General features: G+C 40.5%; 1 protein-coding gene across 1 annotated transcript in view; it reads right to left on the bottom strand.

Moving 5' to 3' along the window:
- The window catches only part of siah2l (seven in absentia homolog 2 (Drosophila)-like), a 28,763-nt gene extending 15,695 nt beyond the window's left edge, over window positions 1-13,068 (bottom strand). Inside the window, exon 1 of the mRNA XM_042008602.1 lies at window positions 12,544-13,068. Within this exon, the coding sequence (XP_041864536.1) occupies window positions 12,544-13,017 (474 nt within the window). The 5' untranslated portion in view covers window positions 13,018-13,068. The remainder of the gene's footprint in view (window positions 1-12,543) is intronic.

Below are 13,068 nucleotides of genomic sequence, written 5' to 3'. Positions count from 1 at the left end.
AAGGCAGTAAATGAGAAAAATGTTAAGTATGAGGCTGAGTGGTTGATGGGATAAATTTACTGAAGCTGAGAAAATACTTCATACATACCATCATCTGCTCTGACAATAAGCACATCCTCAGTCCAGTACGGTGTCTTTTAAACTGGAATTTAATGCTAATAAACTTTAAATACTAAATTCATGTCTGACTAACAGCAGATCAGGGCAACTTGTGCACTGAACAAAAACACTATTAGATATATCTGGGTCGTCCTGCAGCTAAACGTAAGGCTGGAAAACTGTCAGATTCCTCCTAAATAAGGAGGATGAGGTGGTTTTTGGTGGATTCGGTTCACCGCTGTGTAGAGCTGGGCAATACGGCCTAAAAATAAAATCTCCGATTTTTCATAACCAAATCCAATTTCCAATTTTAATATTTTTTTTCTTTTAACTTATTAAAAATTTAGTTGTTTATATAGATGAATGCCAGCAAAAATAAAGGATGTAATGTCATAGCTTTTCCACCATATAAACAACTTCATATCTTACATAGAAATATGCGACACAATGCATCCGTGATCTCTTTCCATCTGGATCATTATACAGGATCCACTGCAGAAATTATTCCCTTGATGAAGGTTGTCTCTTAACTAGGGTTTGTGGGTTAAGTTGACTTCTGGATCTCGTAGAGAGCAGCATTTCTCACTGCAGCTAAATCCCAGCCATGAGTGAAGGGTCACTTCACTGAAAATCTGTCAGACAAACACCGTTCTGGTGTGGAGGGGGGGCTAAGTCTGCTGTTAACTAACTATGGAAAAAAAATCCTGATTTTCATAAAAATAAATCTCCAGAAATGGAAAATTTGATTTATCGATTTTATCGATTAATCAGCCCTACCGCTGTGACAAAGCATCTACATGCCAGATATCCTGCAATAAAGCCAGATTTTAATAAGGCATGAGTAATAACTTGTTTGTATTGATGGGGGAAAAAAAATAATGCGTTATTTCCACAGATAAAGCTCTAATTATAAGAAGTGTTCATGTGATTTTACACATTTAAAGTTGGGAAATTAACACTTGGTAATCATGATAATTGTAAAATCCTGATTAATTCTTTGACAATAATCATACCCAGAACATCTGTAATAGCGATGAAACACGGTAAAAACCAGTGTCTGCCTCTGTTTGAAACCAGTTCTTGGTACCATGGTCATCTCTCCCAGTGAAAGCCCTACAGATGATCCAGAAGCAAAAAGTCCAGAGTTTCTTTCCTCAGTGAAGCGTAAATCTCACCGACCATGCAGCATTAAAACCTTTCTGCTTTTAGCTTGTAAGCTTCCCCTGGTCGTCTGTCACACCTGTCTCTGATTGTCCAGGACTCACCTGACTACCCAGCAGCGGTTTGGTGCGTCCGACAGGTCGCAGGGCTCTGACCTCTGACCCCTGCTGCTGGCCAGTGTTAGCCGTTAGCCCAGCAGGACCAGCAGACCCGACTCCGTGGTGGCGATGCCAACCCAGCAGGCAGCGCCACTGAGCCAGCTCCCTGAGGAGAGGCAGGCAAGAGGCCGGACACAACATCAGCAGGTCGGCAACTGCAACGACGAGTCCATCGGAAGGAAATTAGTCCACAACCATCTCAGTGACTTTCATTTGGTACAACATAAAACTGCTCTGAAGCCTCTGCCTTCAAATTCTGTATTTTGGACTTTTAGTAAGCCGACAAGGCTTTTAAACAGGTCACATATTAATTACCTGTGATAAAGAAAATAATCACCAGAGTCAAGAAAAATGACTTCCACGTAAAATAAAACCAGTGATTTCTGCTGGATCTTTAGTCCTGTACAGCTTTGTTTCTGGAAGAATTCATTTATTTGAATTTACGTGAAAACATGAAACCTTACTGAGCAGGATGATGTTTCTTTGATTAAACAACGCTTCTGTTAAATCAGGATGAACTTAACAGCTACCTGATGCTTTTCCTCAAAACCATCTGAAGATGAATAAAGTTTTCATGTTTCTTGCTAATATGTATGTCACAACAGAAAAGGCTGGGATTTTTCTTCTTTTACTGGATTACAGACTAAATTAACTGAAGATCGTCATTTCATGTAACATGCAGCAGTTTTACATTTCATGTGAATTTGGTTCAAAATCAGCATCCATGAAAGTGTGTAAAGATTTTCTGGAGATCCTCATTTCAAACACTAAGTTTCTCAAAGAAAGATTGAATGGTTTCCACATTTCTCCCTCTACAGTCAGAATCAGAGTTGGGCCGATACCGATATTAGCATCGTAAATACTCACCGATCCTGTCAAAAGGGGATCAGGATCAGCGAATATTTATGATGCTAATGTTGGGCCGGCGAATATTTTTTTCTAAACCCAACATCTGATACCACGGAACCAGAATAATTCTTTTTTCCTGCCCAAATCCACCACACACAGACACAAGAAGTTACGCATTGTTTCAAGTTGGTAGGCCAAAAAGCAGATGCACGTGAGTCACTTACGTGCTAACATTTAGCATTAGCATTATGTCAGCAATATGGCGTCATTATTCGTTAGAAAATCTCGCTAGCTAAACAGCAACATGCCTCTTATGCAGGGCTGAAGTTTCCAGAGGGAACACGAATGCTGCCAAATTCAACGCCAGCGACATTTTAAAATTTACTGTCATGGATGACCAGGCCCAGTCCATTATGGAAAATGTTCATTCCAAGTTCAATCCTAAGATTTCTTTTAATTGAAATCCTTTGATTTGAGTTAATCTGCTCAGTAAGGTCATGTATTCTCAGTCTGTTAACATAACTCAAAACGTTTTGGGACAGATTTTGATAAAATCTTCAGGAAATCTCAGAAATAGAACAAGAAACATGGGCTGCACGGTGGTGTGGTGGTTAGCACCGCAGCCTGACAGCAAGAAGGTCGCTGGTTCAAATCTCGGCTGGGGTGAGGTTCCCCTATGTGTTGGCCCTGCGATGGACTGGTGACCTGTACCCTGCCTCTCACCTGTTAATGCCGGGATAGGCTCCAGCTTACCCGCGACCCTTAATGGAACAAGCGGTTCAGAGAATGAATGAAGAACAAGAAACAAGTGATTGGCTATTTGGGTGATCCGGATCCAGCAACTTTATAAAGGACTCTTTGGGGAGATTCTAGCTTATAGCTGAAGTTATAAACCCCTTAATAAATTGGTATTGGATTGGTACTCAGTGTCAGCAGATACTTAAACCCATGTATGGTGTTGTAATCGGTAATGAACAGAAAAAAAACAGTATCAGAACATCCCTGAAAAATCTTCATTGCAATATCAATAAAACATTCAATCAATCTGGAGGTATTTCAGTGTGTAGGACGAGGGAGCAACTCTAACCTAAACCAATCAATACAAAACATGCAAGAAAAGACGACAATGTTCTAAATGTGTGCGTTTGGGCTGGGCGATTAATCGAATTTTAATCGCAATTACGATCTGGGTTTTCAACGATCATAAAAATGAAAGGATCCGATTATTTTTGTCCGTCGCAGTTTCCTCCGTTTTCAGTTGCAAATCGAGAGCAGCAGCCATTGCAGCGCTCTGCTACAGACTCCTCCCACAGCCCCGTCTGCTTTAGTTTTATTCAGTGTGAGTTACAAACACCTCGCCAGTTAAGGGCTGGACACATGGGAGGCGACGTCGATCCTTCTCCATCATTTTCTATGGAACTTGCGCGATGAGGCGGAAATTGCTGCCCTCCTCCAGCCAAGCGACAGGCGACATTTGTGCATGTGAAATGTTGTGCTAGTTCACGCAGACGTGCACACGGGGGCTTGCGAAAGAAAATAGAAAACTGTTCAATTTTTGTGATAAACTTTATAAACAACATAACTTTTTCTCAGTTAACACAGTGAACAATCCGGGATTTAAGGAACTCATCAACACGTTGGACAAACGGCATCACTGCCATCTCGTCTCCATGTTAGTGGAGCGTCTCCCTGCCCTGGATGATGATGATGAGTGTTGTGAAGGACGTGGCTACAGTCCAATGTTTCGCCACGGCTGCGGACCTGTGGTCAAGCCGCACCATAGAGCCGTATATTAATGTTGGACTACATTTTATTGACGCAGATTTCAACGTGAAAACGAAATATCTCCAGACTAATATTTTTTCCAGATCACGGGGCAGAACATAGCTGCTGGTCTGAGACAAACAACAGCTATGGGGACCTGGTGGAAAGAAACTAGTTTGTATTACCACAGACAAGCTTCAAATGTCACACTGACCCCCCCGCACTCTCTCTCTTTCTCTAATTGTGTTAAATAATCGAGACCTCAATTTCAATCAAAATAACCGTGATGATCATTTTCCACATAATTGAGCAGCCCTAGTGTGAAGCTATTTGTCCCGTCTGGCTTTCCGCACATAAGCAGTCAGCCAGCAGCTGTTCAGCAGCCCACATGTTGAACCATGACCCACCTCCACTACACCTCGCAGCTACAGGTCCTCACACTACACCTGATGTTTGGCTTTTTTTTTTTTTTTTTTTTTTTTTTTTTAAAAAAGGTATGAATTAATTTAAATAGAGATTTATATCCATCGTCTAGATCCAGACACTGATTGGTTCATGCTCTGTAAACAAAGAAAAATGATGAAAAACTATTTATTATTAAACGTGGCAGCAGCTGGTGATTATTTTTATTTCCAGGTAAAATAATAACGCAGCACTAAAATAAACCTAAATCCCAACATCCGGTCAGATGTCTGACCGAGTCTCCGTCTGCTGATGTTCCACATTTTTCTTTAATTCTCGTAAAAACGTGAGCCTGGGAACTATTTTTGGAGTGAATTAATCCACGTTTGGTGTCATAGGATGATGTCTTTTTACTTTAACATCTTTCTGGTAAAATTGCTACAAACCATTTCTGACTTTTTTTATTATTCTTTTATTTCTTTAACTAATTATTTTTATTTGTATTTATTATTCATACTTTTATTTTTTTATATTATCAATTTATTTTTTATTTATTGTTTTTAATTCATTAACAAATGGCTCTTTTTAAATAATTATTTTTATGTTTAATAGGGATGAGTCTGTCCTACTGCAGCTTTGTGGACATGGATCATCTTTGACCTCCAGCTGCAGCTCAAACACTCGGGGTGAGTCTGGTAGAAGAAGAACTTTTTTGTAATGCTTCACTAAAAACTGAGGCAGCTTTTCATGTTTTTACAGACACTTGTGGCAGCATTTTGTCTCGTCTAGGACAACATTGGTGCTTCTGTTGGTCTCTCAGCCGTCGCCGACTTCCTGCCGGATCAGGTGACGTCACACAGACGGGAAGCTGCAGCTTCGTCTTCATTTGCCTCAGACACCATGAAAAAGGCAAGGTGGAAAATTCGGTTTCAAATTAGTAAAATCCACAATATTCCATTTTTTATGGCCATATTCTGCAATTCTGTCCACGTTTTCCACATCAGATAAATGAGGTGTGTTGAGTGTCACTTTGGTCGGTTGCAACTCCGACTGTTTGGGTCTAAATTGGAGATTCATTGAAAAGAAAAATATAAAACATCAGCAGGAACTTTAAATCGTCAATAAACAATAAAGCTGGAAAATTTCACATTTTCGTGTTTGATGTTCTGAAAAAGATGAAAACGGTTAATGAGTCAAACAATCATAATCACTGAGAGGAAACTTTATCATTGATCCATCTGCTGATTGTACTAATTACCTAATCAATACTCAACACATTCTCGAGAAAGAGAGAGAGAGAAAGAAAGAAAGAAAGAGATCCTATAGCGTTAAGAATTAAACTAGAAAAAAGTAATAAAATTAATAAACAATGAATGAATGAATAATAAATATATATATAAATAAAAGAATAAATAAAGTAAATAAATTATAAATATATATAAAAAGAGCACCAAATAACATTAAAGTTGAACTAAGAATAAGTCAAATAAAAAGATTAATAAACAAATACATTTAAAATCTTGTATTAAGAAAGCCTAACAGAAGAAAATGGATGGATGGTATTAAAAAATTAAAATAGAAACAAGTTAAAAATAAACATTTAAATAAAGTATAAATATTAGAAAGAACAAAAATAAATTTCTAATAGCATTCATGAATAAAGCCATGTCCAAATGAATCCTGCAGCTTAAAAAATTAAATATATATGAATAGGAATTCATATAATAATCAATATGTAATAAATAAATAAAATCTCAGAGTACTCGCTCTAAAATTGTTAAAGCTGTGATTTTTTTTACCTGCTGCTGGTCTCGACATAACATGTGAAGCCTTCATCATCATCATCATCATAAGGAAAATAAACCATCATCAACAATAAAAACAAGCAGCCATCAAGTGAATCAACAAACCCATTCATCGTATTGACAAGTCAATCAACAGCTGATGATCAATACCTGCAGTCACTGGTCACACAGAAATCTCAAAGGGTAAACAAACATCAAAGCAATGATCAATCAATGATCAATCAGAACAGACACGTACCAGCTCCTGATGAATCTAAAGAGACGCAGCAGTAATGCAGCTGAAACTCTCTCTCTTTGTCGCTCTCTCTCTCTCTCTCTCTCCTGCTGCAGCACCAGAAGAAGAAAAAAAATCTGTTTCTTCTCTGTGATGAAAAAAATCAACGAAGACCCAAAAACACACAGAGCCAAACACACGCACACACCGTCAGATGTGTCGTGTGTCCATCTGAGCGACCGAATGACCGGCGGCGAATACCACAACACACACACACACCAAATCTTTCCTGCTGTCAGTTAATGTCTCTCAACCTCTCTCTCTCCCTCTCTGACTGGGCAGAAGAACACACAACCACAGATGCTGCAGCGCGACACACACGTGCACGGTGGGGGCGGGGACAAAGAAACCTGATAGAAGGAGAGCGAGAATAAAAGAAGAGTACCACTCAGCCGAGTGTGACCATCCTCCTCTTCCTCATCATGGCATCTGTCAACAGCCCCTACACACACACACACACATTCCTGTTTTTGTCACTTTTGAGGATCATGGGTTATTGCATGATTGTGGGGACCATCTATAATCAGATAACCCAGGTGGATTTAATTTACAGCTGGTGCTGGTTTTTAGACATCACAGAGCTAGAAGACGAGAATAAGTGAAATATGCATGAAAAGAAGAGCTTTTTTTTTTAATGTGAGAATCTTTTCATGTTTAGTTTTCAGATTAGGGACGAAAGTGACATAACTATTTAGTTTCTTAGGATCCCACATTAGCTACCACAAAAATGTTCAACAACTCTTCCTGGTGTCCCATGTGGTGATTGGTTGAACATATGAACTCAGCACCAGAAAAGTAGGGCCGTTAGTGTGTTTTTAGACTTGTTTTCAACATAATTGTACAAGTCAGAAAAATAAAAGTGTAGATTGAAACAGTAGCCGGGTTCCTACAAGGTGGACGAAGCCTCAGAAACGTCACATGCACATCTTCTATTATGCATGAACTGAAGTGGTTCTGACATCAAGTCAATACAAAAACTAAGATGCTTTATATTTCACTCTGACAAGATCAGGAAACTTTGCATTGTGTTAGATTAACAGCAAACGTTTGTCAGCCATCTTTAAATATAGAAAGGGGCCATCGACCGGTTTAGATAACCACAGCTTAAGGATTAAAATCAGGTTCTAAAGCATCAGTTAATATTAGTTTCTACAGCATAAAGATAATTTCATGATTTATATTTATATCTGGTCTGAAGCAGATAAAAGTTTAATTCTTGTACCATCCTAAGTCAAAGACAGATATGTTGGCTGACAAATTACCAAGATCAAGGTTTAAACATGCTTGTCCAGTGCTTCTCAACCTTTTTTCAACATTGTACTCCCTGTGGAATAATTTTTCAGGCATGTTTCCCCTAATCCTATTTCTATTTCATTTGTTTCTTTTTTTTATTTAATTTACACATTTAATGTATTTTACATATGTACATGGTTCTGCAAAACCAAACATTTAATTCCAGGTATCTTGAAGTGAAAATTCCAGTATTTCAGGTTATGATCAGAGAAGTTTTTCCAGCTCTAGAAGTTATTGTAAATGTACATACGTGTACATTTTCACATGTAGTAAATCCTAACCACATGAACTGACTTACCTCTATTAAGTCAAATGACAGAAAAAACAACAACAAGAACAAGTTATCCCTCTTTTTTTTTCCTTCTTCTTCTTTTTTACTTTCTCATGTACCCCTTAGGGAGTTTCCACGTACCCCAGCAGGTACATGAACCCCTATTTGAGAAACATTGTGCTAGTCCATCACTATGGTCTATGGCTCCACATTTTTGCTGCTGTTTGAATCAACAGCCTAACGTCTAAACTAATGAGGAAGTCTGTTTTGGAGTTTTTAGATACTCATTCAGTCATGACTGCAAACATTCGCCTGGAGCAGCATCCTCACAACAAATGGAGATGCAGAAATATTCAGAGACCAGCGGTGGGCTGGCTGTCTGGCAGCAGCTACAAACATGACTGCAGGCAGCAGGAGGAAGTGTGTCTGCATGCAGATTAGCTATTCAGGGTTTTGAAATGTAAATGAGGAAGAGGAGCAGCTTGTTTTATTTCATTGCAAGCTGAAAGCTGAAATTAGATTACAAATACACTTAATCTCCTCTTATCCTCTATCGGGCTAATTTGACAAAACAAACTCAGTTTATATTTTGTTCTGCTTTGGTGTAATTTCACGTTCAGCTCCTTCTCACCTGGAGCAGGTGTAATCCATTAGTTCAGGTGGGTGTTTCAATCATCTTCAAGCAAAAATTCAGGTTAGGCCTCCAGGATCCAGACAGCATGAAAACAGATCCACAATTCCTGAGATGATGGTGATCAACCAGAACACCTGCCAGGAGGAACAGCCTGGTTCTCAGCTTGGTCCTGGAACAGTAGACCAGATCTAAACTCTGAGCAGGGTCTTGGAGGGTCCATGGGAGTTTACCCAGCCAATAAACATGTGCATTGTTAAAACCCAAAACACATCTTATTTCAAGAAGAGACCAGGACCAGAACCAAGACCAGGAAGGAAAAACTCCATCAGAACCAGAATCAAAAAGGAAAACATTGATCTGGACCAGAAAGGAAAACCTCTATCAGGACCAGAAGTACCTGATAGAGTAACTGATCGGTCAATTTTAGCCCTTTTTAAAACAATCCTAATTGGCCGGAATTTTGCTGATTAAACACCGATATATTCTTAATTTCTCAATTAAAAAGTAAATGTTGTCAAATGTCGGAGTTGTGCAGAATGATGTCATTACCCCATTTTTCCACTAGATGGCGCTCTGACTCCATTAAATTCTGAGTCCTCGCCACTATCAGTAACTACAGCAGTAGCTAGAGCCAGGCAACACTAGAGGGGTGGCGTAGCGGAGCTTGCCGACAGGTACATTTATAACGGTGTTGTGAAACTCTGTTTGCCATGTGTCATGATAGTGTTGTGCTTTGTTGTGTCTGACATGCTTTTCATTTACGTTGCATTGCTAAAGTTGTGCTAGCTTAAGTTACTGCCCGTTTGTTTATGTTCAACATCGCAGTGGTCATGCCAACCTAGCATAGCGTTAGCTAACAGTTTAAAAGCCAGTAAGTAACTGAAGAAATAACACAAGTGTATAAAAATATATCTAAGAGTACAGAACGAGTGTTCATCACTCCATCAGCTGTGTGTTGAGATGCAATTAAGGAGGAAGATTATTCTCTGTCTTCAGCGACTGTCATGATGTCCTGTCACTCTAAGTTTTACTTTGTCAGAAAATACTAGAACGTGACTCAAGCTGTAACAGGCTGTTGACTCAGGCTGCTGTGGAGTACCATGAGTTCCAGACCATTTTCATCACATATTGTTCCTTCTGTGTTTAGAAGGATGCAGCTCCACAGTTTTAAATTCATCCTGCTGACTTTTTACCTTTTAGTTAGTAAATCCTGAACATTTCATCCTTCTTTGTCATAAATATTTGATTTTATAAATGTATATGAAGAAATATTTCAACTGTTGCTGTTAAAAGAGAAACTGCTGCTAAACCTGTTTATGTGTTTAGTGCAGGGGTCTGCAGCCTTTCCAATCCAAAAAGAAGTTTTTCCCCTCAGCCGACTAAATGAAACTCTTTTAAAGACGCAGATGTTACGAGTGCTTTTGAAAAAAGACCATTTATAAATTCTTGATAAATATCAACTTATGAAATGTGTTATTTTTGAAGACCAACATTTTTATTTCTATTTTTGGGTTAAAAAAAAAAAAAAATAGATCAAACTTTTGCAGTAGACAGACTTTCTTCTATGTCATGTAGATGTTAGTGAAAAATTATTTTAAAATAAATTAATTAAAAATGACTAAATAAAAAAAATGAAAGTCCATAGTTTCCAAACTAATGAGAACTAAAATAGATAAAAAAAAAATATTACTGGAACTTTTAATGTCTTTATGTTGAGGAAATTCAGTGCAATAATTTAATGAAAAAAAAAGTGCTAAAATCTGCATTTGCTATTATATTTAAAAACATCAGTTAGTTCTTTAGCATGTTTAGCCGTGTATTAAGAGCCATTGTGGAAGGTCCGAAGAGCCACATGCATACATGTTGCAGCACGAGAGCCAGTCAAAGGCAGCTGTACCTTCACCAACAAAGTTTTACGAATTCACAGCCCTTGAGTAGCAGCAAGCAAGGGAAACAATTAATCACAACATTTCAAATGATTAATCACGATTAAAAATTTTAATCATTGCCCAGCAGTAAAAATCACAATGCAAATTTAAAATGATATAAATAAAATAGAACCTATTTATTCATAAATATTTTTTAAATTAATCGGCCAATTAATCTGTTATCTGAATTTTTTTCTGCCAAATATCGGAATCAGCATCAGCCTCAAAAAGTCCATTTCAGTCGGGCTCTAATCAGATTCAGACCCAGGAAGGAAAACCGCCATCTGAACCAGAACCAGGAAAGAAAATCTCCTTTAAAACTAGAACCTAGAAGGAAAACTTCTATCTGGACCAGATTTAGGAAATAAAACACCCATCAGAACCAGGAAGAACAGCCATCTTGCGGGACGGGTGGGGTGGAGAGGACAGGAAAGAGGGGTCAACAAGCAGCAGAACTCTAATCCAGGGATACTAAAGCAGCTCATTGTTGATGGTGGAAATAATGGTGGCTAAGATACATGGTAACTATGGCAACCATTGTGAGCCCCTGGTAACACATCTAAGGTTTAATCAGGTTTGAACAGCAGAACATGCAACGTCAACCTGATAATCCCTCCAGCAATACATGTCAGCATTTAAGGACGAAAACACCTAAATGTTGAGCTTAAAGGCAGCACCTCCGCTCCCCCAATCAGTGACATTTCTCTTTTCATTTTTCTTTACATTTCTCCTTCCATGAAACACCTCAAACTGAGCCAATCTGTCCTCATCTCACTGCAGCGTCATCTCCTTGATGGAGAAGTACCTTCATCTCTTACTCACACCTTCTAATCTGCTGCTGTGACCTCCGAGAGCATCATATCCTGAACACCTCTACAAGCCGAGATGATCGGAGCAAATCAGCACTGGTTCCAACCAAGGTCTGCAGACTAGCATCTCTGAACACTCAACAGGTCCAGCCTTGAAGCAGATGGGCTACAGCAGCAGAAGACCACACCGGGTGCCTCCTGTCAGCTAAGAACAGGAAACTGAGGCTACAATTCACACAGACTCACCAACACTGGACAATAGAAGACGGAGAAACGTTGCTGGTCTGATGAGTCTCCATTTCAGCGCCACATTCAGATGCTAGGCTCAGAATCTGCTGGAAACATCATGAAAACATCCATCCATGGATTGCCTTTTTTTCCTGCCTTGCATCAAAGCTTCAGGCGGCTGCTGGTGTAATGGTGTGGGGGATATTTTCTTGGCCCACTTTGGGGCCTTTAGTACCAATGTGGCCTGGTTTAACGGGAGATTCTCATCATGGATGCAGCCGACAAATCTGCAGCAACTGTGTGACGCTGTCATGTCAATATGGAAACCTCTGAGGAAGTTGTCCAATAAAATCTATGATCAATATTCACCTCAATCTGCTCTCAAAACTTTAACTTTACACCTCTGTGACCTGCCTTCTCCTCCTCTTCCTCAAGACTCGACTTTCAGGCATCTAATTTGCTCAATTCAACTTTAATGTGTCTGTAATGGAATCAGACATCAGACGGTCTGTGGATGGCTAACTCACACCCGGTAACTGGTCTCATGAGAATACAACCAGTTTGTTCTTGAGCCAAACTCCCAGTTAAATGTCTTCAAGACAGACCTTCACCCCCCACTTCACGTTTTTCTTACATACAGTGAACGCATCATGAAGAATCCTGACTGGAGAAGTGACGATGAACACGTAAGAACATCAGTTTGTTTCCAAATGTGAGAACAGGTGGTTCAGATGTGGTCCCAAACTTCACGTTTGTTTGCATGTCCCTCTGACGTCACCAGACACGCACATCTGTGTGCACGCGCCAACAAGTTGTGTGCAAAGTGGAGCGAAGAGAAGTGAGCGCTTGTGTCCGTGTGCGGGTTTACCTTGCAGGGGAACGGCAGCGTGGAGGCCACCTTCTCCATGGCCAGGTTGCGGATGCTCGGGGTGAGCGGGCCTCGGCAGGTCGGGCAGCAGCTCAGCTTCTGCCGGCACTGGTTGCAGACCAGGTGACCCGACTGGCACTGAAGGATCGGCGGCAGAACGTAGTCGAAGCACACCGGACACTCGAACAGCGCCGTGAGCTCCGACGACTGGCCGGGCAGGCCGGCCGGGGGCAGGGACACAGCGGTGGAAGGTGCGGCAGACCCCGACCCGGCCACGGAGCCCACACCGGCGGCTGCTGCGGCCGCGGCGACTGCGGCAGCGGCGGCTGCAGAAGCGGCGCCCACTGACCCTCCGTGTTTTCCCCCGCTTGTTTTCCCGGTACCGAGTCCCCCACCTCCAGCTGAGGACGGACGGCTCATGGCTTCCAGCTGCGGTCCCGGTGCTGCGAGCAGCTGAGCGGGCTCTACCGTCATCTACTGTTTACTACCGGACGTCCCTCCGGGCCCCCGGAGACACAACATGGC

The sequence above is a fragment of the Melanotaenia boesemani genome, chromosome 15 (genome assembly GCF_017639745.1).
Source record: "Melanotaenia boesemani isolate fMelBoe1 chromosome 15, fMelBoe1.pri, whole genome shotgun sequence".
Classification (NCBI taxonomy): domain Eukaryota; kingdom Metazoa; phylum Chordata; class Actinopteri; order Atheriniformes; family Melanotaeniidae; genus Melanotaenia; species Melanotaenia boesemani.
The sequence above is the reverse complement of the archived record's forward strand: the minus strand, read 5'-3'. Positions and strand labels throughout refer to the sequence as shown.